Below are 25704 nucleotides of genomic sequence, written 5' to 3'. Positions count from 1 at the left end.
TTTTGTGATTTTTTTCCCCTCCTGTGTATTTATCTTCTTTTTTTATACTTTATTTTTTCCCTTTTTTCAAAGGCTGTTTTCATATATGCAATCCACTGTTTGTAATTACAACAGTCTGTAAACCAACTTTTAAGTAGATGAGCTTACAGACAAACCCATCAAGTACACTAAATAAACAACCTCAACATTCAAAACCAAAATCCTGTGTATTTATCTTATATCAAAAATATATAAATATTAGGACTGTCAATCGATTAAATATTTATTTAAATTAATTAAATATTAATTACAAATTAATGACACATTTTTTTATCTTTTCAAAATGTACCTTAAAGGGAGATTTGTCAAGTATTTATTACTCTTTTCAACTTGGGAGTGGGCATATGCTTGCTTTTATGCAAATGTATGTAAATATATATTACTTGAAAATCAATTAACATACAAAACAATGACAAACATTGTCCAGAAACCCTCACAGGTACTGCATTTAGCATAAAAAATATGCTCAAATCATAACATGGCAACAACAGCTGTCAGTGTGTCAGTGTGCTGACTTGACTATGACTTGCCCCAAATTGCTTGTGATTATCATAAAGTGGGCATGCCTGTAAAGGGAGACTCGTGAGTACCCATAGAACCCATTTTCATTCACATATCTTGAGGTTAAGGTACGGCGTTATATTACGTTTTTTTCTCTCGTAAAATTACGACTTTATTCTCGTAATTTTACGACTTTTTTTCTCGTAAATTCATGACTTTATTCTCGAATTCTCGTTTTTTTTCCCTCAGTGTGGCCCTAATACTCCGTCGTATCAAGGGGCCCCTTTGAAAATGGCTATGACAGTTTTTCCTCGCCAAAATTTAGAGTAACTTTGGAGCATTTTTTAGCCTCCTTATCAACAAGCTAGTATGACATGGTTGGTACCAATGGCTTCCTTAGGTTTTCTAGTTATAATTGTGTATGAAGCCGGTATCTTCTAGCTTTAAAGAGCCAGCTACAACCTCCGAAAGATCGGTTGTGTTAATGCGTTAAAGAAATTAGTGGCATTTAAACAAATTTGCGATCACGCGTTATTATCATGTTAATAGCACTAATAAATGGAATAATTTATATAGAGATCAATTTTACAGGAACTATGATCAAATTCTTAATATTCTATTTTGTTTTTGCCATAATGTCACTACATATATCTAAATACCTCCTTGTCTACTGTAAACCCTTAAGGGCATATTCCGGCAATTTATATCGCTTTCATAAAGCTGAGAGTTGTAAAAGAGACGCATTAAAACAAGAATGGACTCAGCAAGTAAGTCTCTCATAACACACCCCAAAGCCTTTTTAAATGCCTGCTTCTTTCAAACCTCACACCTCCACTATGTAATACAGGTTGTCAAACTCATTCATTTTAAAAGAAGTGCTGCAGCACAGCCGGTTTAAGAAAAATAAACCGTTTTTTGAACATTAAAGCATGTAAACATGTTCTAGTAGAAACCCAAAATACAAGTATGCACCTGAAAATAAGCATTTAAGGTCCTCTTTAATATGCGATAATGAGAGGTTTTAAATCATTTTTTAACAGGACATCTTTGTTGTGTGAACTGGATGGTGTTTAAAATCACAGTTTATTATGGATAACACCTTCTATGGCAACTCAGACACACATTTCAGTTTGTACGAAAAAGCTGATTTGTCATACAAGTGATACACATTGTTTTTAAAACAAATTCTAATATATTGCATGTTCTGTCCATGTCCGATAACAAGAAAAGAAAGTGGTGTACTGTGAAGTATTGTAGGCAAAACAGCTTTAAAGCAGTCCTCTGGTGGAGTTTAATATGACACCGATAAGAACATGGTCTGAAATGATAAAAGGTATGCCTACTATGTCTATATTTAAACCCAAAGGAGCCTCAGCTCGTGCAAATCAGAGGCTAAGGTTCCTGCAATGCTGTTTGCCTGTAGCCACCAGTATCTGCGAACCTGGAAAAGATGAGGAAATAATGATAGACAGACCTAATAAAATAGACCACTGCCAAGAAAGAGGAATTTTTGGGCAGTCAGTTAGCTAGGAATGTGTACCCCGTGGAAGGTAATACCTCTGGTTTTGGACCAGTCCGCGGGGAATTTATCCTCTCTGAACAATATGTAACCAAGGATGAGAACAACAAAACACTCAGACACCAGCAACGGTTTCTGTTTTTGTATTTCAAAAGTTGTTGAAATTTGAAAAACATTGATAAAATCATAATATTATTAAAGCCCTGAGTGACAATTAATTTACCAGTAGTAAAATAAATGGGTGTTCATTTGGGTTTCTGCTTCAGTTTGTGGTGCCAATCAGGAACTTCTTTATTAGTCTGCAAATGAAAGAAACAGAGAAGAAAAATGATGTTTAGAAAAGTATGAAGTGCATACAAGCAGGAGTTTGGATTCTTAAGATATTCTCACATATTTGACATTCTCATGATTCATAGATTTACACTACAGCTTATCTTTGCTCAGCCGACTGCAGTGAAAAGCTCAAATGAAACTAAATGAAAAAATGCAATTTATCATTTCATGTCTTCTCCTAGCGCTCCTTTCTCTGAACTTCTGTCCAGGCAGGTTAAGTTGGTGTGACTCATATAAGGGTGTTGCCAAGTCAGACACTTACAAACACAGTGGGTTTGGGTTTGTTTGGTGACTCTTCTTCTGTGGTCCTGGTGATACGTTTGGACTGGTGTTTTCCAGCAACAGAGGTCCTGACAGCAGTTTTATCTGTTTCCAACAGGTTTGGAGCTTCTCCCTGTACGGACCGCATGCTGATCATGACCTGCTTCATCACCGCCAACTCCTGGAGAATCACATGGTTCATGAAAATAGGGATGTGAATACAAGGGTGAAACAATAAACAGGAATCTTTATGAGTCATAACTGCGAGTGTAGTGTCGAAAATGCCAGAAATCACCAGGTACATTTTGACGTAAATTCTGTATTACAAATATTTTGTATGTTTGAAATAGTATATATCTTAAGATAATACTTTTTCAACATTTTGTGAAACATTTGCTTTAAAATGTATGTTTTCAGGAATTTTTATTGCTGCTTTCCGGTGACATGTTTTGTCTGCTGAACTCCAACTATGGGACGACTTGCAATAAGCTCAACAAGCTCAAGGGGTCTGCAGGGGTGGCAGCAGGGCAGAGGGGAGGACTCTGGGCCATTTCACGGTTCTATTTATCACCCCTGAGGACATGAGCCCTGGCATGTCACACACACGCACGAGCGCACACACGTACACAAAAACACACGCACACACCAGTGGCATCCCAAACAGCCAGGCTGAGGAACAGCTGTCTGTGACAGGGCACATACTTCAAACAGCAAACGGCTGGCTTGGGGGGGACACACACTCCCACGTGCACGCGCATACGAGCACACGCAATCTTGAAGGAAGCGTTGCAACACAGTGCAATAACTTGTCTGGATATTAAAAGCCTGTGTATTTTAGAGCCGCTGCGATTAGTTGTTTTTATCAATTAGTTGATTAGTTAATCAGCATCTATTTTGATAATTGATTAATTGCATTTTTCAAGCAAAAATACCAAACATCTAATGGTTCCACGTTCCCAAATGTGAGAATTTGTTGCTCCTCCTTGTCTTAAGTTATATTTAAATATTTTTAATAGGGTTGTCAGTCGATTAAAATATTTAATCGCGATTAATTACATGGTTGTCCATAGTTAATCACCATTAGTCACAAATGAATCGCACATTTTTTATCGGTTCAAAATGTACCTTAAAAGGGAGATTTGTCAAGTATTTAATACTTTTATCAACATGGGAGTGGGCATATATGCTTGCTTTATGCAAATGTATGTATATATTTACTATTGGAAATGAATTAAGAACACAAAACAATGACAAATATTGTCCAGAAACCCTCACAGGTACCCCTTTTTGAAAATGTCCAACGATTTTCATATTTTGCTTCAGTTTGAAAAGTGGAAAAGAGAATTTGTATGTTTCCACGGTTTAGCAGTTACATCATCAACCGCAGTACTCTGACCTTGTCAGACGCAGACAGCAGCCATGTGCTGCAACATGTTGGTTTCACTAATAAATCTCTATTTTCAAAGGGAGGTTTTGCTCTTTTTGACTTTCCTGTTCCTCAACAATCTGAAACAGCCCAATGTACTGGAATAGAATGGAAGACATTGAATGTGGTTGTCACAACTACATATGATCGTAGCTAACAAAAAAAAGAAAACGGCGAATATCTTCATCATGAGGTACCTCTCGATGGTTGAGGAGTCTCTCCAGATCGGCAGCCATGCTGTTTTTCACCTGTTGCAATGCAGTCCGTTCTTTCCTCAGAGAACTGGGGTTACACCCAAAAACAGGCAGAGACAGAGAGCACATCTCGAGTTACAGAGGAAAACACTACTGTACTTCCTGCAAGCTATGAACTCAACATTCTAATTAATTAAAGCGTCATGGGAAACCTTTTGAACAAGTTAGTCTGTGAATCACTGATTGATGGTATATGAGATTCTTTAAGGCAGTGTTTCCCAACCTGGGGTCCGGGCCCCCCTTCGGGTGGTACCAAAGTTCACAGGGGGTGTGCCAGGATTTGTCTGCTCTGAGGTTGTCAAAATTACATTTGCACATGTATAATTAAAATCATAATAACACACTTACTTGATAATTTATACAAAAGTCTTTTTTGCTACTTAGTAGACTACATGCTGTTTAAACCCATTAGTTCTGCACAGTTGCAGATAAAGATCAGGCTCCACTAATATTATTAGTATTATATTAGCCTTTCAAAAACAACATTTTCACTGTGTTCAAAATACGGTTTGCTCTCCTGCCCGCTGCACACAGAGGGAGGCACTGACGTTATTCTATTCATTAAAGAAAGTTGATTTATTAAAAAAAGTAATTTAATACACTGAATCACTTTATGCAAATTTGTCATTTCTTTTAAAGTGATGACGTCAGTAAATGGGGAGGGGGGGGGGGGGGTGTTAATAATGAACTGTATATAGTAGATGTCCATTGTTAATTAGATTTTTTATTATTTTGCTTTAGGTAGGGGTCAGGTTAGGGTCAACACAGGATCAGGTGTGGCTGTGGTATACATTATTATTTGGATGTTGAGTATTAATATAGCAGCAAACAACTATTTATTATGTAAAGGCAACAGAAATGCTCCCAATATTGAATTTAGCACCTTTAAGTATGCAAAAAATGCTGGACTATAAACCAAACATGTCTAAATGGCAGCAGTTTGGTTTACTAGTGCTGTGAGTATAAATCAGTGGAATAAAACCCTCAACAGCCAAGCCATAAATTAAACACGAGTCATGAATTTCTAAAACAAACTACATAATATTTTTTACAAGGTTGTTAGGCTTCTATATTGTGGGAAAAACTCTCTACAGTACTGTCCAAGTGTTCTTTCCCTGGGGCTGTGAAACACACAGGCAGGAGCTTGTGATGGTGGTGCTTTAAAGCAAATCATCTTGCAGCTCTTGAAACAGTGGCTTGGTAGCTTCGCCGCTGTTCACGGAGAAGTCTGGACTAAACCTTTAAACTTGTGGGTCTTATAGACTGAGATCTGCCTCTGCTGAAACACTGTTGTTGTCAGTTTTGAATATCACCAAACAAAGTGTGAATAAAATCAATACTTAAGAAGACAGAGAGGCTGTATGTCATCAAGTGAGAATATGTGTCTCTGCTGTTAAACTGATAGCAGTGCATAGCCACAGGAAGACTTCAATATCTCTGTCAGATGGGGAGATTTGAGAAGCTTATTGGGATTTTAAAGGATTTTTTTTTCGCTCTGCTGCTTGCCTCAGGTGAGAGCTCGGTGGTAGTGAGCAGCAAGAGAAAACCTGCAGTCTGTCAGTTCGCATATTTCTCATGTTAAAATACAGAGGGGGGGACAGGGGAGATTTAGGTCAGTGCCAGGAAGCTGATGTGAAACGCTCACTTATTTGGCATAGAGAAACGTATGCACACATGCAGCGTTGCATAAGGACATAATGATGATGGTGTGAGAGGCACAGAAGAATACAAAGGGAGAAAGGGAGAAAGCAGAGACACCCAAGGGTGGAGAGGTATGGCCTGCTGCCACGATGAGTAAATTACAAGATACAAAATGTGACTAATAAAATGAACAAAGAGTTTGGCACAACATGAAACCTAATCACTTTCAATTAAAAAAAAGAAAAATCATGCGTATTAATTTTCTTTTTCGGTTCAGTTCCTTCTCGTATAGCGTGGCGTGTTCCTCTTGTGTGAAGGAGTGTTCTGTACATGTACCTGACATCGTCCTCAAGCGAGGCGAGGCGCTCCTTCAGCGCGGCGATCTGTGTTTCCTTTTGTCTCACGGTCTCGATCAGGTAGCTATAGGGCTGCTGCGTCTGCTGTAACAGCTGGTTGGCTGCCATCAACTGTGGAACAACACAAATATGTGCATAATTGACCAATTATAAGAGAAATGAGTTTGCGTACACAATGTCAGGGTCGACTAAGGTCCCCATTCACTTAATAATACACCTGAGACTCAGGTCTACATTTTTTTAACGTGCTGTGCGAGTCAACGATCCGTGGAGAACTGAACGTCTGTCATCATGATGTTCATTACACTGAACATGACTTAGTTATGATAGCAATAATTCCACTTTAAAAATGACTTTACATGTGGTTAATGTTATAAATTCTGTCTGATATGTATGAATGACTCTTGAAGCAACAACCACGGCCAAAATGTCCTTATCTCTGATGTCATCAGGGGTTGCTTGAGTGCCCATAAATGTGAGTTTTTATGAAGGCGTATCCAAGTTGTATCCTTTCTATTAAAAGTAGTCAGTGTACGTTCATAATCTTAACAACCTCTTTCTTGCGATCACTGTCAGAAAAGCGCCTTTATAGTTGTTTTTTTGATGATCCCTTATATAAGAGTCAAAATGTACTGTGTGTAATACAATATTACTCAGTCAGTATCATGCTAAACATCTGCCAAACAATTAGGGTGTTACACATTAAACCACTTTTACAGTCAGCCTGTAGTGAGTGAGTAGTACTGGGTGGGAGGGTAAGGACAATAGTTACTTAGTCAGGGCGTCTGTGTGGGTGGTTAAGTGGTTAACACCCTTCCTGGTGAATAAAAAGTATAATTTTTCACCCTTTTCTTTCACGCCTGATGAATAATGAGGCATTCCAGACGATTGCCAGTCAGTCACACCTGACAGTTGAATGGCTGGCTTATTTAGTCTCAAACCTGCCCGGCCTCTCTATTCTAGTTTGCACAATCTCTCCTCTCATTGAGATTATAATAAGGAGTAAGAAAAAGAAGCAAGCGCACTGGTAGCCAGAGCTGTCGTTCTCTCAAGCAAAGCAAAAGCTCTCAACCTTATTGGATGATTTTCAGCGTCAGGGCATGAGTAGTAGACATGTGACTTCACTTCACACACAGTCACGCACAGACAAAATACACACACCCAAAATTAAAGTCTCAGCATTGCACACGATATGCCAAACACAACAAAAGCCTCAATGATTGGCCTGGTGGGTTGTTGGGAGAGTAAAGAGCGTGGCCGTCACGGTCTCTGGCACTGTTTCCCTCTGTGCCAACAAGTGTGACAGGTACTAAGACAAACTCCTCGCTCTTCTCTTATAACATGAGGTGTCTGCTGTCTGCTCCCAAACAACCTGTCATTTTCCTGGCACGGCTTTAAACGGAGATTCAGAGAATCAGAGAGGCAGGACCATTGTTAAACTTTGTTTAAAGTCTCAAAAAAAGGCAGAGGACACTCTCATTAAGGAATCCTGAAGTGTATTTGATGTGGCGACCGACCTCACCAGCTGCTAAATTCTCGTTTTTCTTTTGTAGTCTGTCTTTAAAGGTGCTAAATACGGGATTGGGAGCATTTCTATTGCCTCTCAATTGCTCTTAACATGGTTTCTTAACACGGTGCTAACAGTGCTAACAAACGGGGAAAGTTCCGACAGAAAGATAACAGTGTGAACGTGAGGAGGAACCGGAAGGTGGATGCTGCGCTTCCATGACGACACCGTCCATCAGCTGTAACCGCCGTATGAGAGCGGTGCAGAGCAGCGTACATAAGCTAGCCAGTGGGGCACGCTCACATGCACGAACATGCACTAAAAGGCACGCGCGATGTCAACGAAGCAAGGAGAAGCTCATATTACAACATATACAGAGAGAGTGACTTCATTCTCTGCTCAGGTAGACATTACTCCTATATATCTTTACATTGCAAATAGTTGTTTGCTGCTATATTAATGCTCTGGATATTGAATTTAGCACTTTTAAGAGAGCGTGTAATGTCATCAGAGAGGGGTAAAAACCAGTTGAAATAAATCATATGGCTTTGATAGAAGCTGTGGAATAAACATACTCTGAGTTGCTGTAGGAGAAGTGTGACAGTGGGAAAACAAGTGTGTGTTGCAGGTACTGACTTGCAGTGATTTGAGTCTTGTTTTTTTTAAATGTTAAATTCAATTTTATATCATTAATGACGGTCCCCAGGCAGGCACACACCTGCATGCTGTGTGTGTGTGTGTGTGTGTTTACCTCTTCAGATATCTGTCCTGCCTGTGACTTGTGTCTCTCCAGCTCTCTCCTCAGTGACGTGTTCTGCCTCTCGAGCTGCAGCACCCTGCGGGCGAGGTGAACGCTGCACAACACACAAACACGATCACAGTTTTGGAAATTCCAAAACATGACAACACCAACAAGTTTACACTCGTGTGTACTTCCACGTTGTTTACCCCTACAGTTTATGCAACCACAGCAGTTGGGATCAATTTGAGTTTTTGGCTAAACATGAATGCTTCAAATCAAGTGTGGAGTGTGGAGTAAAATGCAAGCGTATTCGGTGTCACCTTTAGAAAAGAAACAAACAAAAGAAAAAACAACATGCAAAAACTAGAGACCACGTTGCGATTGAAACCAGCTGTGACGTCAAATTGGGCCGAGGGCTTCCCCAATTCCTAGCCCCTACTTCCGGTGCGATTGCTCAGACCACACCCATCTACGACCTTCAATTTGATCTCAACTACACACCTATGAGGTTTCGTGACTGCATCTTGCATTGTTGTGACGCTATTGCGGTGACTATATCTGTCCACAGACAGACAGCAATATAAACACCTGGCAAAGTACTCAAAACCTCCTCTGTGGTAGTTCCCGATACAGTAGCTGTCTCCATGACAACATTTTGCCATGATGACACATACACGAAGACACAGACTCAAGGTAAAAACAATACCAGCTAGGTATACTGCGGTTTGCGGCTGGTGACCACGACCAAATAAGTATTGGCACAAATCCAATATCTGCCTGATATAACCTGGCATTAACATGCGTCTTGGGTGATGAAGCATGCGACAGTATGATAATAATGCACTTCCTGTACTTCCTGTTGTACCGACAGGATACAATAATTGTGCAGAGAAGCCGTTTCCATGCTGCGAGTCCGAGAGACAAGCACTCGCGTCTGCCTGTCTATTCACATGAGGAGCGCAGTGAGACCCCGCGGATCCAAGCCGGATGTCAGTTGAGTAGGCGGTCCTTAACGTGGCCCAGGAAACATTCGCGTACACACTGCTAAAAGAATGTGGCCATACACTATCGTATACGGTACATTCAGACCACCTCTGAATGTGGTCTGAGCGATCGGAATCTCAATGAGTCCTCAATGCGTCTTGAGTGCGTTCAGACCTGTACTTAGAGCTGTCCACTTGTGATCGGATCACTCAAGACGCATGTTAATATCAGGTCTGAACAGGGCCAATGTGTCCTCTCCTTGAAATGTGAAGCGTGTCATGTGCTGTACCTCTGTTTTAGTCTTCTTTTGGCCGTTGTGGGAACGTTGGCTCCGTAGCCGTATGAGAACAGAACTCTCTCTGCCTCCTCTTCATTCTCAACTGTCAACAGACAGAAACACACATACGGTCTATATACATCTCCAACGTGTGGCTGTTTTTCATCTGTCCTGCTACTGTGTTAGGATTTTGTAATAATACCAGACAAGCCTGTAGTAAAATTATGTCATGTTACACAACATCTTTCTATTCTCCTTAATTTCTGTTCCCCTGTCACAAAGACATCAATTACAGCTCCACAATAGCAATTACTTATTTTTCCATTATTGTTCCCTTCATCTTAATCCAATACGATGTTATCTGTTAACATTATTACACACGTTCTCTGATGCCAGACCAAGAAATTTGAAGGAAGCAGTGTGTGTTTGTTCCTGCTTTCGCCTTTCTGACCTCACAGTAATGTGTGTAACCTAATGAGTACGGTTCTTACTCTCGGCAGCCTGCATGGTGACTTCGTCCAACTCTTGCTCAAGCTTTTCGTACGTCTCCAGCCGAGATGCCTGCTCGGCATTCTGAGCATGCAGCTCCGCCGACCGCTTCTCTGATGATGTCTGCAGCCTGTAAAACTCCTGGGTCAGGAGCTGAGGGACAGGAGGACAGGAGAGAGAGAAAAGATAGAGAGCAAATGACGGTTATTTCAGCATTGTTAACTGTGGTGACCAGTTGAATTTTTAATTTTTTTTTAATTTTACAAAATGATGTCAAAATAATGTTAAATGGTAATATAGGACCTTTTATGCTCATAATAATGCTCATAATAAAAGACCGTTGATGCTCATTTTCAGGTTCATATTTGTATTTTGTATTTTAACTAGCCGCTAGGCAGGTATTATGCAAATGTATTACTTGGTGACATCACCATGTTACGGAAGAAAAGACAGGACTTCCATCAAGGCGTTTCAGGCAGTTTCGAGCAGTGTTTCTGTGGGGGAGAGTAACTCCCTTTGGCATGGACTTTGGGCTTTGTAACATTGCAGTCATTTTACATGCACAAAAAACTATATAATACACAAAAGGGAAATTTTCAACCTTCAAATTGTGTTACACAGTTTTTTTTAAGTTTTTTAAACAAAAAGAAAAACATTGTTGAAACAATATTGAAGCACTAATTATCAGCTGAAATTAAATTAAATAACTTTCTCAATTTTCATTCAATCAGTTTGAAAGATTGAAATGTATTTTATGTTATTCACACTGAAACTCCTGTTAGACTTTCAGAGTCGCTGTCATAGTCAATATGAAAAGTATAGAAGTGTACATTTACTAAAAAATGTTTACATTTACCATTCCTCATTTTCATTACAAGCATAGACAAAAACATTCACAACAAGGCGGAAGTGAAAGGACAAAAGGAGAAAAGAAATCTAAATAAAAAAGGCCTTTTATTACAAAAATAGCTTTAAACCTCACTGTTATAAAGAACTGAAACAAAAGCAAAGCTAAACAACAAACTCCAAACCTAAACTAGCTCTTCATTCACTGTGTAAAAAGAGAAAAGATCTTCATCCTTTCCTTTTCCCTCCATGATCAAGTGCAATACATCGTTTCACCATGCATGTCCCTCTGGCGAGCAGGACATGGTTAAATACAGGTGAAGAGGTGGACCTCAGCTAAGTGCATCCAGACATCAGGAACAATCTGCACTCAATTAACTTCTTGTATAAATGGGTGTGCTACAGTGGACAGAGATAAGAATGGAGCCACCGGACCGACATACAAAGAGAGATAGACATATTCCAGAGAGTGGAACATTAATCTTTAAGTACTACGGATGGACTCCCTAAGTGGACAGAACAATGATTAACGCATCATTTTTGGTTGTATTCATATGATGTTTGCAGCATGTAAGCAACGTTAGTACTACCTTAGCTTTCACAATGTTACTGAGGAGTAATGAAGAACCTTGAGACTTTCATTAAAGAAACACTCAAGGTGACAATCTGCAAATCTGAGCACAGTTATATTGATTATTATTTGCTGTTGAAAATATTGAATTTGAATGAACAAAGGGGGTTTCTGAATCTGTTAATGGCATATGCACACATTTCATTATTTAATATCTATCTAAACTTCAAACCAATGAGTAAAGTTAAAGGTAGGGTTGGTAGTATTCTTCGTAAAAAATGTTGTTATATTAGTTGAAATTGTCATTACATCCCGACAGCAATCAATAAATAAAATGCTCTCACAAAAAAAGTACTAACAATAGAGAAGTCCCGCCCCTATGAAAAAATATGTACGTTGGATAATTTAAAAAATCTAGCATACTCTTGCAAGTATGTCAACATTACCAACCCTAGTTTTAATTGGCTGAAATCAAATCACGAGAGGGAGGGGCACGCAGTAATTAAGAGTGCACTACGATAGACTAGTAAACGGATATACCCCTATAACAAGTAAAACATCTTGTCCTTTTTGTCTTTATGTTTAGAGTACCTCCAGTTTCTTTTGCTGTTTCTCACACTCCACCTGGCACTGGGCCAGCGCCTTCTCCGTCTCCTCCTTGACCATCTGAGCGCGCTCAGCTTCGAAGGAGTGCAGCTTGGCCTGGCTGGACAGTTCGGATACCCGGCCGTCAGTACCCAGCTGGAGCTGACGGAACCTGCATGGATGGAGACACACAGGTGGAACGTAGACTGTTAGACACACACTTCGCTGCCTAAATATGAATGTGAGTTGGTGTGTTAATAAAGTGGGATAATGTGTTTTGGTGCAGACAGATGCAGAAAGTAACCTCAGCTCCTGGCTCCTGGTTGAGCTCAGGCACGACTGGTGGTTTCAAACATGTGTTGCAGTGTATTCTCTCATATAGATACAATCACATTTGATGATATAAGCATGATGACATGTTAGTTTTGGATTTGGCAAGGAAGACCCTATTTAGCGTGCCTTGAGCAAAGAACATTTTTTACGGTGAGTTTTTATGTTCAAAGTGTTCTGTGGTGCCTGACAGCTTGGCAACTACAGTATTACTATTAGTCACCAAGCGGGAAGGCAGGTCTTCAATTATTTGGTTGCATGTATTTCTCAATGACACCTGCAGCAATGTTTGGTCTTGTTTGATCTTTCATCATATTGTTGGCAGCTGGAGAAACGTGTTTCAACTTAAGTGTTAGTAATTAGAAAAGAGATGGAATGTATTCTCGGTTTTCAGATGACATAATTCTGGATTAAGTCAACGTCTTGTTGCATAACTGAGTGTGGATGGGAAAGTACGCACACAACACAGAGACAGTTAAAAGCACCTTCAAACGTTCTTATGTCAATCAACGTTACATTGCAAACAGAACACAAGATGAACAGAGATTGTTGATAATTTTGATAAAAGATTGATCTTTTAAGTCATTTATCAGACAGCCATACGTTTGTTGATTCCACCTTCCCAAATACCGATACCGGTATCGGAAATGCATCCGATACTGCCCATAATTCGGTATCGGGTATAGGCGAGTACGCCAGTCTATGCCCCGATCCGATACCATAATTTATTAACCCAGAACAAAATCACCTTGTTTAACCGAAAATCAATTCTTCTTCGCTGCACCAAAACAGTAGCCTTCACTGTGCTGTCGCCTGGATGTATCATGTCCGCCACTGGCAACTACTGTTTTTAGAGCAGCGAAGAAGAACTGATTGCAGGTGCGGTGCTAGTGGAGAGTGTAACGGTAACGGTAGTCAGAGCAAGGAAAACGTCAGCCATTTGGCAATATTTCACAGTGGAAAATCCAACAAGCTGTTAAATAATAATAATAATAATGATAAAATGATTTTTTTTTATCACGCAAGTATCGGACTCAGTATCAGGAAGGACAAAAAAAAGCCTTCGGAACATCTCTAACTCAAACACATCCCTTTATGCTCTGGGAAATTATGAAGGGCGTTTTTCATTATTTTCAGATGTTTTACAGACTAAACAATTAACTGATTAATAACAATACTCAATCAACAGATCAACCGAAAGCTGCAGCCCTTAAAGTAAACCAAAGACAGGCGACGGTCATTGAGCCTAGTGCTCTTCCTCAGGGAGCTTTCAAGCCCCAACACACACAGACTCTATTAAACCATGGAGGTTGGTTGGATAATATTAATAACTCCCGATTACAGCTGACCTGATAGGATTTCATCATCCATAGAGCGCAGGCCTGAGCTCTGTGCTCACAGTGACAGACATGTACACATGGTCGACATTTCATGGCTTCTTGTATCAATGGGCGGCTGCGATCTAGATGCGAAGACGAAAAACGTTCCTAATAAAAACGTACTTTATCAGAGGAGTGTATAGCGAGCCACAGTCTCTCTCTGTCCTTTCAAATTATAATTTATTTTAATGCCAACATTGACAGCTACAGAGCACATGACTCTGGGGCCCCCGTGAGGCAATTTCGTCACAGCAAAGTTCAGGTCTGTTGGAGAGGTGAAAATGGAAAACCATACTCAGTACTTTGTCTTTTGTTTTGAACAAGTCAATCACCGTAACTGGCCTGTTAGCCAGCATTCTGAAACAAGAGCGCTGAGATTCAAGCTGCTCCTCTATGCTACAATCATCTGACGCCATTTCAAGCCTCTCCGCCTCATTCTTTGCCCCAAAAATAGGGGCATGCGTGGGGTTAGGGGTTAAGGGCTTGTGGCTCGCATCTGTCGTTGCTGGCTTGCGATGGGACACAGAGAGGGAATGTGATCGCAGCAGAGAGAGAGAGAGAGAGAGAGAGAGAGAGCAAGGGAGAGTGAAGTGTGTGTGTGTGTGTGTGTATGGAAAGATCAACAGCTGGTGGTTTGGATCTGGAGAAATGACTGGTATGTAGTAGTAACCCAGGACAGGAACACTACTGTTGCTGCTGCTGCTGTGTGTGTGTGTGTGTGTGTGTGTGTGTGTGTATGTGTGAGCGTCTCTGTCTGTCTGTTAAAGATACAATATTCTAAAACAAAATCAAAAATGCTTCACTAAGTACCGAAACATGAGTGTACATTAAGACATGAAACACATTTTTTCGACATAATTCCTTTCGATATTTCCAAAATGTGTGTCTGATTAGAAAAATCTGGTGCAAATACACATCATTTGTTCACAGACAGATACGTTTGTATGCAGCACAAAAACAGGACACGTTGCAATCAGGAGGCTGACTGAAATAACTCCTCCAAAAAGAAAAAAAAATTGCCAGCTTAAAGTATGTGTGTGCGTGTGTGTGCGTGTGTGTGCGTGTGTGTGCGTGCGCGCAGCAGGGCTCACAATATAGCTGTTGCAATTTCCACGCAAGATTTGAAACTTCCTACAAGGCCATGACCCAGAGGCACCTTTGGAGGCTATACTGAGATGGGCATTGTTGCCTGGGGCAGAGATAGTGACGAGCAACTTGGATACAAATTATTGAGAGGATGTTTGGGAATGCTTAGAAATTACTACAAAGTAGCATTAAATTAAAATATGCAAAATCTGAAAAAAACTAAAACAAAAGGGCTTTGTCAATGCAACAGCTTTGTGAAGAACAAGAAAAAAAACTGAAGCAAGTCTGAAGAAGCTAATCAAAATCCTTGGCCACAGTTTAAGGGGATTTCCTCAGCATCAAAATAGTCTTCAGAATTACACGGTATCCTTTCTCTCACTTAGAACTGCAACAATTTAATCGATTAGTTTTGAACTATTAAATTAATTGCCAACTATTTTGATAATCGATTAATCAGTTTGAGTAGTTTTTTAAGGGGGAAAAAATTCTCTGATTCCAGCTTCTTAAATGTGAATATGTTCTGGTTTCATTACTCCTCCATGACAGTAAACTGAATATTTTAACTGAATATAATAGAGTTGTGAACAAAGCAAGACATTTGAGGACGTCATCTTGGGCTTTGGGAAAAACTGATTGACAATTTCTACCATTTTATAGACCAAACAACTAATCGATTAATTAAGAAAATAATGGACAGATTAATCGACAATGAAAATACTTAGGGATGCAACGATACCGATACCGGATCGGATATCGGGACGATACTGACTAAAATAGCTGGATCGGGTATCGGTGACAATCGGGCCGATCTATTCAATTCAGTTGTATGTTTATATACTATATACATTACGTATATACTAGAATTTGAATTTCTGTTTAAGTTTTGACCAATTTGTTGCTGCATTAAAAAGGTTTAATGTTTAATTTTTTTTATTTATTTAAATGAATCCTGTTAATTTTGAAGATGTTTTACCAAGTTGTTGGTGTATTTATTATTTTAATAATAAATAAAAATAAAGTAAATTTATATCTCTGTATTTATTTGTTACATTTTGTTTTACAAAGTTAGTTGTTTTAAGTCAGGCCTGATGTTGCCTTACACATAAAAGAATGATCCCAGTGACTCTCACACAGTGAGGCAAACAGCTGATCAAACGCTGGTATCGGATCGATACTCGGCATCGGTCGACACCCAGAGCCAAGGTATTGCTATCGGGACTGAAAAAGTCGTATCGGTGCATCCCTAAAAATAATTGTTAGTTGCAGCCCTACTCTCACTTTGCATTAAATCTGCACTGAAAGTATTATACTCTACTAACACATTGCCATAATTACAATACAGTAACCGTAATAAATACAGCAGTGCGACCAGATGGCTCAGGCCCTTAAAGTGACAAGTAAAAGCGCTTGTGCTTGTTTATGCAACCAGTGGAGCATTTATGATGTGGGTTGCTTCGGGATAAGTGATATTGTGAAAGTGAGATGTTTTTGTCATAATACTGCGCATGCCTTTTACCCGAAGGTAGAGGAGGAGGAGTCCTTTAAAATGTGACCGGGCCAGTGACACCAGTTGCTAGTATCAAACTGTCCTTCAGCAAACTCTGAATTCCTTGTGACCTCCTGACCACCCCGCCCCCCAAGTTACAGCAAAGCGTTCATGTGATCTTTACTCAGAGACGGTGAACCACAGCCTCCAAAGCCCTGCCGCTCCCACAACATGTGCTAATGACAGACTGCCACTGGCTCACACATCAGCATCAGAGCAACAACAAGCTCACAGCTGTCAGGGAGGTATAGAGGATCTCAAGCTGAATATAAGTTATGGTATAATAATAAATACATTTAGAACTAAGACACAGCAACAACATTTTACATTTTACGTTCGCTAATTAGCAGCTAAAATAAGTTTCAGTTGCACCGTCACTAACATTACTCAGAGATATAACTAACGCTACATAAATAAGCACCATTATCTCGTTAACTGAATATCACTGCAACAACTGCATTATTCTGACATTTCCAGCGGTGTAACTGGGAAACTAGGCACGCTTGTCATCATATAAATAGATCATAAGATTGTGTGTGTTTTTGCAACTTCAGCATAGAGGATTGGGATGTTTATTGCAACTTCAATATCTTCCGTCTTACAGAGAGGACTCAGCTCCCGCTCGCTCAACGGAGCTGAGTCTGTGTCTGTGTGTTATCTCTGCACGTCTGTGGAGCGGCAGCTTTCAGTGTTGATTGGTTATTGCTAATAATGTACAACCAATCAGATAGTGCTGTTGGCGGGACATGGAGCCAGACTGCACAGTGGAGAGCACTGACAGCAGGCCGACACAGAGAGGAGGCTGATCAGAGCCAAAGTAGCGCATCTATAAATTCATTTATTTTATCGGTTAAAAAAAATAACGATACCAATAATCGGCAAAATGACGAATATCGGCCAGGCCGATAATCAGTCGATCCCTACAATGATGCCTGCTAGTTTGGCTCCCCCCCCCGCACACAACAAGCTAACACTACAGAGATGCGGAATGATGTGGTTCAACTACGTGCCGTCATATTTGGAATTCACCGATGCTTGACAACAGAAAATTGCACCAAATACAGTAGTCCAGGTTGTCTTGACAGTTTAACAGTTACCCTCAGGTGAAGTTCCTCTCCTTATTACAGCCTGAATGCATTCAGGAAGTAAAAGCCGCTGTTGTATGAGGTTTTTATTGGACTACAACTTTAGTTTTTAGTGTTTAACTGTCAAATGGCGATGTTTGCTAAAATACTACATCTTGTATTAATTACTTATGCATATCTAAAAGTATTGAGTGCAACTTGGTCTGCAGGTAGCTGCTGCAGATTTGAGAAATGGTGAATACTGAGAAGAAGAAGAATAAGACAAAAGATTTGATTTAAAAAATGAAACTATGTTAGTCATAAAGCAGCTTTTACTATACTAGGGGTGCGTTCCAATCGCCCTAATAGTTCCCTGCGAAGTGGATGTGGCACAAGGTATTCAGCCATGTAAAGTAAGATTCCAAACCGTAGGAAGTGAAAATGTTCAGTTCAAAGAGAACTGTGAACTGTGTAGGGAAGAACTGAAGAACGGCTCTTCACCTCACTGCAGGTTGACAAGCATGATTACCCATCAGTCATTGCGCCTCGATGGAGCGCAAGCATAGGGCTATGCTTGCCGCTAATGTTAGCTGCGGTCGGCGTTGTGCTCTGGAGACATCGCTGTTCGCTGAGTATTGCTGAGTTTAACGGTAATGTTATTGATATCCAACTATTAATTCAGGGTCCCGGTAGGAGATATTCAATATTTTATTTCAATAGTGTAAAATTTCCACAGTAGCAGCAACAGGAGTCCGAGGTGTTTACGTTACCAACGCACAGAGGAAGTGATGTCTGCGTTGGTGACGTTGCAGGGTGTTCTGAATGCAGGAATTTTGTAGAGGGAAGTTCCCTTAACTGGCATTCCCGGAACAGGGAGCAGGGGGTAGGGACTACTGTTTATGTACACTGTGGATCGGAACGCAGCTTATATATTGTTTACTGGCTCCCACTTTAAACCATATTAAAGGGTTAGTTCACCCGAGTCACAAAAAAAAACTACTTTGTCCCTTCCTTCTAGTGGTATATACTTTATGTTTGGATTTATTTGTCCAGGTTTTGAGGGGTCTGGTTTGTTTTTGTTTTCTGACTTTGTCCCTAAATAAAGGAGGCATTTCCTTTATGATAAACAAATACAATTCACCTGCATGGCTAGATAACACTAGAAGTGAGGAAGAAAATGTGTTTTTTGTTGTAAATCAGGTGAACTAATCCTTTGACTGACACTTCAAACTTTACTGTCTGAGTTGTTGTCAAAAGAAAAAGCAGAAAACTAAATTGTACCCGCCTGTCGATGTTCAACATATATGTAAACATAGTATGATATAAACTGTATGGGCACCTGTGTGTGTGATGGATGGTAAAACTCACTGTTCCAGCAGTTGGTCATATCTGGACTGGGTGTCTCTGTCAGCAGCCACTGCTCTGTCCTTCTCCAGCACCGCATTGTCTCTGGCCTCACGCAAGTTCCTGATCAAATACACGCAAATAGTACAAAGGCATCAGCGTGTTCTGGTATGACGTGCATTATAAAAAAGCCTTTATTCTTTTATTATGATGTTCTTCCTCTTCTGAAATATTTGCATATGTGTTTATTATTTCAATTGCTGCTTATGTTAGATGAGTGGTTGAAAAAAAAAAACATATTGTCTTTATTAATTTTGGTGTGTGCACAATTCATCTCTTCCCTAAAACATTGCCCCAATATATAAAAACAAATGAAGACACAGCTTTCTGCAATAACATTACAGGCTACACCTGCACATGATCATTAAGAATGAACATCATGAAATGACTTCTGTTTTTAGATACACAACACCAGTGTTGAAGTCTTGTCTGAAAACTGGTCAGCTAAATAATAATCTAGTCTGAATAGCACTTGATATTTGTTCATAGTTTTTACCAACATACATACATTCTGTTTCTATATAAAAAAAGACAGATACCTGTTCTCCCTCTCATACATCTCCCTGGACGTTCTCTGCAGATTGTCTATCTCCTGACTGGTTTTCAGCCTGATGTTCTCCAGCTCCTCTCTCAACTTGGTCTCGTACTCTGACTTGTAAAGGTCTCTGTAGAGGAAAGATGAAACTTTAAACAGACTGAATCATAATGTCGCTGGCAGATAAAACATTCAATATCAGTGTTTTGGCACAGCTTAGGTCTCCCACATTAAAAAACACTAGAACATTGGCTGTCAGTGACTGAATGTGTAAAACAGCAGAGCCTAACCTGGATGCTACATATTTTTCGTAGGCATCCTCCCTCGCCTTCTTAGTGTCTTCTAGTTGCACCTGGACCACAGAATCAAGAAATGAGAGCACGTTAGAAGACTCCTTCCTATCATTGAATGCTTGTTGTATTAGATGAGCCTCCTAGCTGATCAACTGAATGGACCTGCAGTCTCTCCAGGCGGTCTTCTCCATGTGCAGAGCGGACACTCAGCTCCATGTTCTGCCTGTGGAGGTACTCCTTGTCCTTCTGCAGGAGAGTCACTGACTGCTGCAATGTTGCCCCCTGGAGGCCAAGAAGAGAAAAATGACTATTAACTATAAATATAAACTAACTAACAGAATACAGTACAACCAAAGAGACTTTAAATATACGGTGAGTGTGTGTATGTGTGTGAAGCACCTCTTTGCCGAGTGTGTTCCTTTCTCTGGTCACTGCGGTGTGAGTCGAGTCTAGTGTCTCAAATCTTCTCTTTAACTCCTTCAGTTCTGCCTCGAAGTTGTCCCGCTCACTATAAACCACAGTGTAAAACATACATTTGAACTTGCAACATGCATATCCACAATTTAAATATAGGTGGGAAACTAGACTAGACTAAAAGTGTTCTGGAGTTTTGTTTTCATGATACCTAAAACACTAAATAATACTAAAGTAATGATGCACGCAACATTCAAAAACTTCTGCTCCGATTCTCCTTCATAAGGTCTCCGAAACTGCACTGTAGCCTTCAAATGGAGTCAAAGGTAGACGGCTGACTTAATCCCAAACTTATCCCCCACACACACACCGTTTGACGGCAGGGTAGTTGTCTCGGCGGTAGTCTCCTTCTTGTATCTGCTGTTTGGTATCGGCCAGCTCCAGGGTCAGTCTCTGGCTCCTCAACTCCAACTCAGTACGTAACCGCCGCTCCTCCTCGTAGCTCTGTGGAAACACAAACACAGAACATTTCATTACATGGCGTTTTCATATTATTAGCTACTCTGTGCAATAAGCAGGAATTCAGTAAGAATCCCTGTCAAGAAAATGTCCACAAGCATCTCACTGCATGCTGTCTTAACAGTGTCATACAGTCCCTGACGATTCTATAATAGCAAATTCATGCAGTGAACATCACATCCTTTTTCTCGAGCGCTCTTGAGCTGATGGGTAATTTACCTGCTGGATGTATTTAAGTGGGAAACTGTAACATCAAGCACCTGTTCAGTAGCATCGTCTAGATACTCTGTGGCATTCAAACGACGCTCATTCACTCTCAAAGGGTCTCATGATTGTCACTGATTCTTACCCTGCCTTCTGTGCTACTTCATTATCTCATCAACGTGTCATTAACTGTATGTCTACAGGGCCACTGTTGACTTGATTGACTGGATGGCATTTTTTTGTAAATCACACCGCTCTCATTCTAAACACTGCAGGTTGTGAAAATTACCATTTCGAGGTTGAGTAACTGACACGTCTAGCATTAACGTTTCAGGTGGCTTACGTGTCTCGCGCCTGTTCACATTTAGGTTAAAGGTAACCGCACCTCTTAAACCTTTTTCTGCATTCTTCATGACTATGCTTTCTAAATATGTGACTCAACACCTGGAGGAGAGAGTGGTTGTTTAAAGTTTGTTTGTTCTTGAGCGTTTAAAAAAAAGCAAAAAAATGCAGCTGATGATTGGTATTCTGGACTTATGAAACACATGAAAAGGCTGCAATAAGCAGGGCATTGTTGATGATATGTTGTTCAAGTTATGTTTATTGGAACTGTACACTGTACACACAGTCTATGATTTCAACAGAGATGAAATAGAAATAAAAAATGGTGATGGAACATAAAGAATACAATGCACGAGTGAGTGAGATAAAATGTGTCAAAACATGTAAACTCGTACAGAAAGATGAGAGAATGCAACACAGAGGTGTAGTAGAAGCAGAGACAGTACAGAAAGGAGATGGTGCACTGGGAGTCAGTTTCCTGTATCTGTGTCACGTGGGTTTTCCCCACTGCCCCGCCCCTTTAAGAGACTAGCGACAGGTCCTGAGTCTATTAACTCTAATGGAAAAAAGTGAACACAGATTATGACCGAATCTTTCGCCCCATAGTCACCAAAATAAGTATTGGACTAGGGCGGTGGTTCCCAAACTGGAGGGGTGTGACCCCTAAGGGGGGCCCAGAGTTATAAAAGGGGGGGCACGGCGAGGCTAAATATTATTGATGCATGGTTCTGCACTGGCCTGTGGGGGGGCATGATAAAAGTTTTTATCTACAAAAGGGGGGCCCTGCAGAAAAGTTTTGGGAACCACTGACTGGACTAAGGCTGACCCGAATGCAATGGAGCTTCGACTGTTGCCATGGTAATCGACCTCTAAATCAGTATTCGAATGCTTTGTGTTTAGTTTTGCATGTTTTTTCATATATAAGTATGTAATAATAATGTATAAATCAGAAAATAGCCCATGAAATAAGAAATAATCCCACATCATTATTAATTATTCATATTCAACATTAATCATTATTAGTGATTCTCAGATGGATATCGCTGTTTGTTGTGTGCAGAACATGTCAGCTAATTTTCATAATGATAAATATCACTGTTAAATGTGTTAATATCTAATGTTCGCAAAAGAAAACATAAATTAATTATGCAAATAGAACCCAATCTGCTCTCATCCATCCACACGATGTTCACAACTCCAAACGAGGTGTGGGGATGCTGAACATGCTATGATCACGTCCACTGAGGAGACAGGAAGTGTATACCATTTCAAACCATTGGCGGAGTTTGTAATGAGTCATCTTTGTTATAGAGCATCTTTGGTACAAGCTTGTGTATGTGTGCCGTACCTCCATTAAAGCCCTCATCTGGGTTCTGTGTGTATCCAGGTCTTCAGTCAAACTGCCTCTCTTCACGCTGAGCTCAGCCAGCTGAACCCGCAGAGGAGTCACCACCTCGTAGAAACGCATCTAAACATACAGCGCAGAGAAAGGGTCGCCATTTCAGCTTCGTCATACATGTTACTGTATCATATCTTGTGTTTCTGGTTCAACAAGGTGCTGTAGAGATCAGGGCGAGCTCCCCTATACTCACAGCTATGTATTCCTGTATAGAGATTCTGTCGTCAGGGAGGTCGCGGAGCTCCTGGTACCTGTTCTGGGAGATGTCTAGGTCCCTGAAAGACCTCCGCAGCTCTCCAGCCTTCTCACACAGCTGCCGGTTGGTCTCCTCCAGCTGCTGCTGCCTGAGCAGGATGGCCTCCATCTCTTGCTTACGCAGAGCCTGCTGCTTCCTGGTGATGACAATCTTTTTTAGCACATTCGAGCTTACCAGCTAGATGACGGAATAGATAATTTAACACATGTAGAGTTATCTTGGTTAAAACCTTTTTCATGCTTCAAATACATATCACTATTCAAGTTTTCATATTTTCTAGATCATCTTAAAATATGCAGTGTGTGGGATCTGGCGGCATCTAGTGGTGAGGTTGCAGATTGCATCCAACTGAAGCTTCTCCCTTGAGCCAGGCGTGTAGGAGAACTATGGTGGCCGATGTGAAAGCAAGAATCGCCTTATCTAGAGCCAGTGTTTGGTTTTTCCGTTTGTCCAGTAAGATGTGTTTTCTAATTGTGGCTAGACCAGATGACTGTCAAAACACGACTGTAGCTGTAGAAAATTCTTGAAAACAAAAAATATGTTAAATGAGAAACAATCGGCAAGTATGAATTGCTCAAACTGTGTATAAATTTGTCAGTTTTTCTGCACTTTCATCATCCTTTTCAAGAGTTATTTCTTTTCTTGATAAATATACATAGTTCAAAACAACAAAAATCAACAACTACAGTGGCCTGGCAGTTTTCCTAAAGCATATTTCACTGTCCATCGCCACCTCCACTTTTTTCTCACCTGTTGTCCTCTTGAGTCAGTTTCAGCTGGCTGTCCAGTCTCAGGGCCAAAACTTGCTTCTGATGTAGAGCATCATTCAGCCTCTCCTCCAGCTCCTCAGTCTGACATATAAAACACATGCATGGAAACAATCACGGGGTTATTCCAACAAATAAAATGTTGGAAATCTGTCTTTGTCAGGTGGGCATATGTAGCTACAAGTAACTCGTGCCTCTCATAATGTGAGAATAATATGATATATGAGGCACAAGCTGGGGATAAGTTACACCCACATATCCACATAAGCGGATGCTGTGTATTGTATACATGTATAGATGTCTATATATATGTATATTTGGTATGCAGTGTGTGCATGCAGTGCAATGTGCATTGAATGTATGTGTATATATATGTGTATGTGTATGTATATATTGCATGTTGTATTGCATGTGCATATTGTATATTATAAATTGTATATTATAAATAATAATTTGCGCATATAAGAAAAGATAACAAATAGTCAATAAGATTAATAAAAAATAAAGAAAAAGAACGATCAAACCAACAAGTGGACAGTCAGAAACAAGTAGTATTTACATACAATGAAAAGCATAAGAAAAACAAATTGTCAAACACTTGATGCCTTAATTTACATATTTGAAAAGGAGTGAGAAGAAATATAAACTTATTTAATCCCACCCCCTTCTCCATAAGTAAATTATTAATTATTAACCAGCTTCCTTATTGAGCCATACATATAGTCTAATTAAATTTTTCTAACTATAATTATTATTATTTATAATTATTCTAACTATAATTATTACCTTTAATCTGTGTCATACAGAAATAAAAATGAATTACTGATATAATTATCGTCATGAAAATACCTAATAATATAATATAATATATAATAGATGTTATAATATAACTTAATCAAAATACCAATTCATTACTTACATATTTAACTTAATCATATTGACTTTTGTTATCTTTTCTTATATGCGCAAATTATTATTTATAATATACAATTTATAATAGACAATATGCACATGCAATATAACATGCAATATACTGTATACATACATACACATATATTTTTTATTTTTTTGTATTCTACATAATGAAATGAAATCACTGTCCACCTCTCCTCCTCCTCCTCTCTACCTTGGCCATGTGGTCAGCCTTCATGTTGTCTATGATGAGTGTCTTCTGAGACATCTCTATCTTCAGCAGCTGGACGTTGTGCAGCAGCTGCTTCCTCTCGATCAGCTGGCGGGTCACCTTCTGGGATCCGTCCCGCTGCTGCTGCTGCTCGTCGGACGAGGAGATGTCCTCGGTGGTGGGCACGGTGGTCTCCAGGCTGATGTCCTCCGACTCCAGGTCCAGGGAGCTGGACACGTTGGCTGCTGTCGGCCTCAGCTGTTGCTTCTTGGGAGGCATGTTTGTGTTGTTGTGGTCAAAGCTAGATAACGTTAACTAGCCAGTTACTGTAGCAACCAGAACAAACCCGCACTGAACACCAGTCTAGTTAGCATATATCGCTTCAAACAGACTAGAAATGTACTCATAAAGTAAAGTATAATATACCGCTACACCCCAAAACTGTGTCAAAGTGACACCCCGGAGCTGACGGAGTGTTTTTATGTTTAAGGGTCCCGCTTCAAGCCGCCTGCTAACCGCCAACAGCTCCACTACGATGTGTTGGTCGCGAACGAGCCGGTTCAAAGAGCCGGTTCTAAGAGTCGGCTCTTTTAAGTGAACGATAAGAGCCGGCTCCTGTCCGGGAGACGTTTTTTTTTCTTTCTTTTTTCTTTAATTAAAGGGACTGTTTGTAACTTTTTACAAGTATAGATCTACCGGGTTGGTTTCCCAT

The 25704-nt window shown here is 40.1% G+C and overlaps 1 protein-coding gene across 1 annotated transcript; it reads right to left on the bottom strand.

Moving 5' to 3' along the window:
- Positions 1 to 2186: 2186 nt before the first annotated feature.
- Positions 2187 to 25524, bottom strand: pibf1 (progesterone immunomodulatory binding factor 1). The gene is made up of 18 exons (XM_074646261.1): positions 24996 to 25524; positions 23853 to 23953; positions 23040 to 23238; positions 22796 to 22915; positions 20753 to 20886; positions 20368 to 20476; positions 20131 to 20250; positions 19966 to 20027; positions 19680 to 19805; positions 19105 to 19203; positions 12338 to 12503; positions 10332 to 10482; positions 9853 to 9943; positions 8589 to 8691; positions 6311 to 6441; positions 4277 to 4361; positions 2655 to 2834; positions 2187 to 2358 (listed from the first exon to the last, which is right to left on the bottom strand). Exons 1-18 carry the CDS (start codon positions 25269 to 25271, stop codon positions 2305 to 2307), a joined length of 2307 nt encoding a protein of 768 aa, XP_074502362.1. The 5' UTR covers positions 25272 to 25524; the 3' UTR covers positions 2187 to 2304.
- Positions 25525 to 25704: the final 180 nt, after the last annotated feature.

The sequence above is a fragment of the Sebastes fasciatus genome, chromosome 9 (genome assembly GCF_043250625.1).
Source record: "Sebastes fasciatus isolate fSebFas1 chromosome 9, fSebFas1.pri, whole genome shotgun sequence".
In the NCBI taxonomy this organism is placed as follows: Eukaryota; Metazoa; Chordata; class Actinopteri; order Perciformes; family Sebastidae; genus Sebastes; species Sebastes fasciatus.
This window is presented reverse-complemented; position numbering and strand designations above follow the sequence as displayed.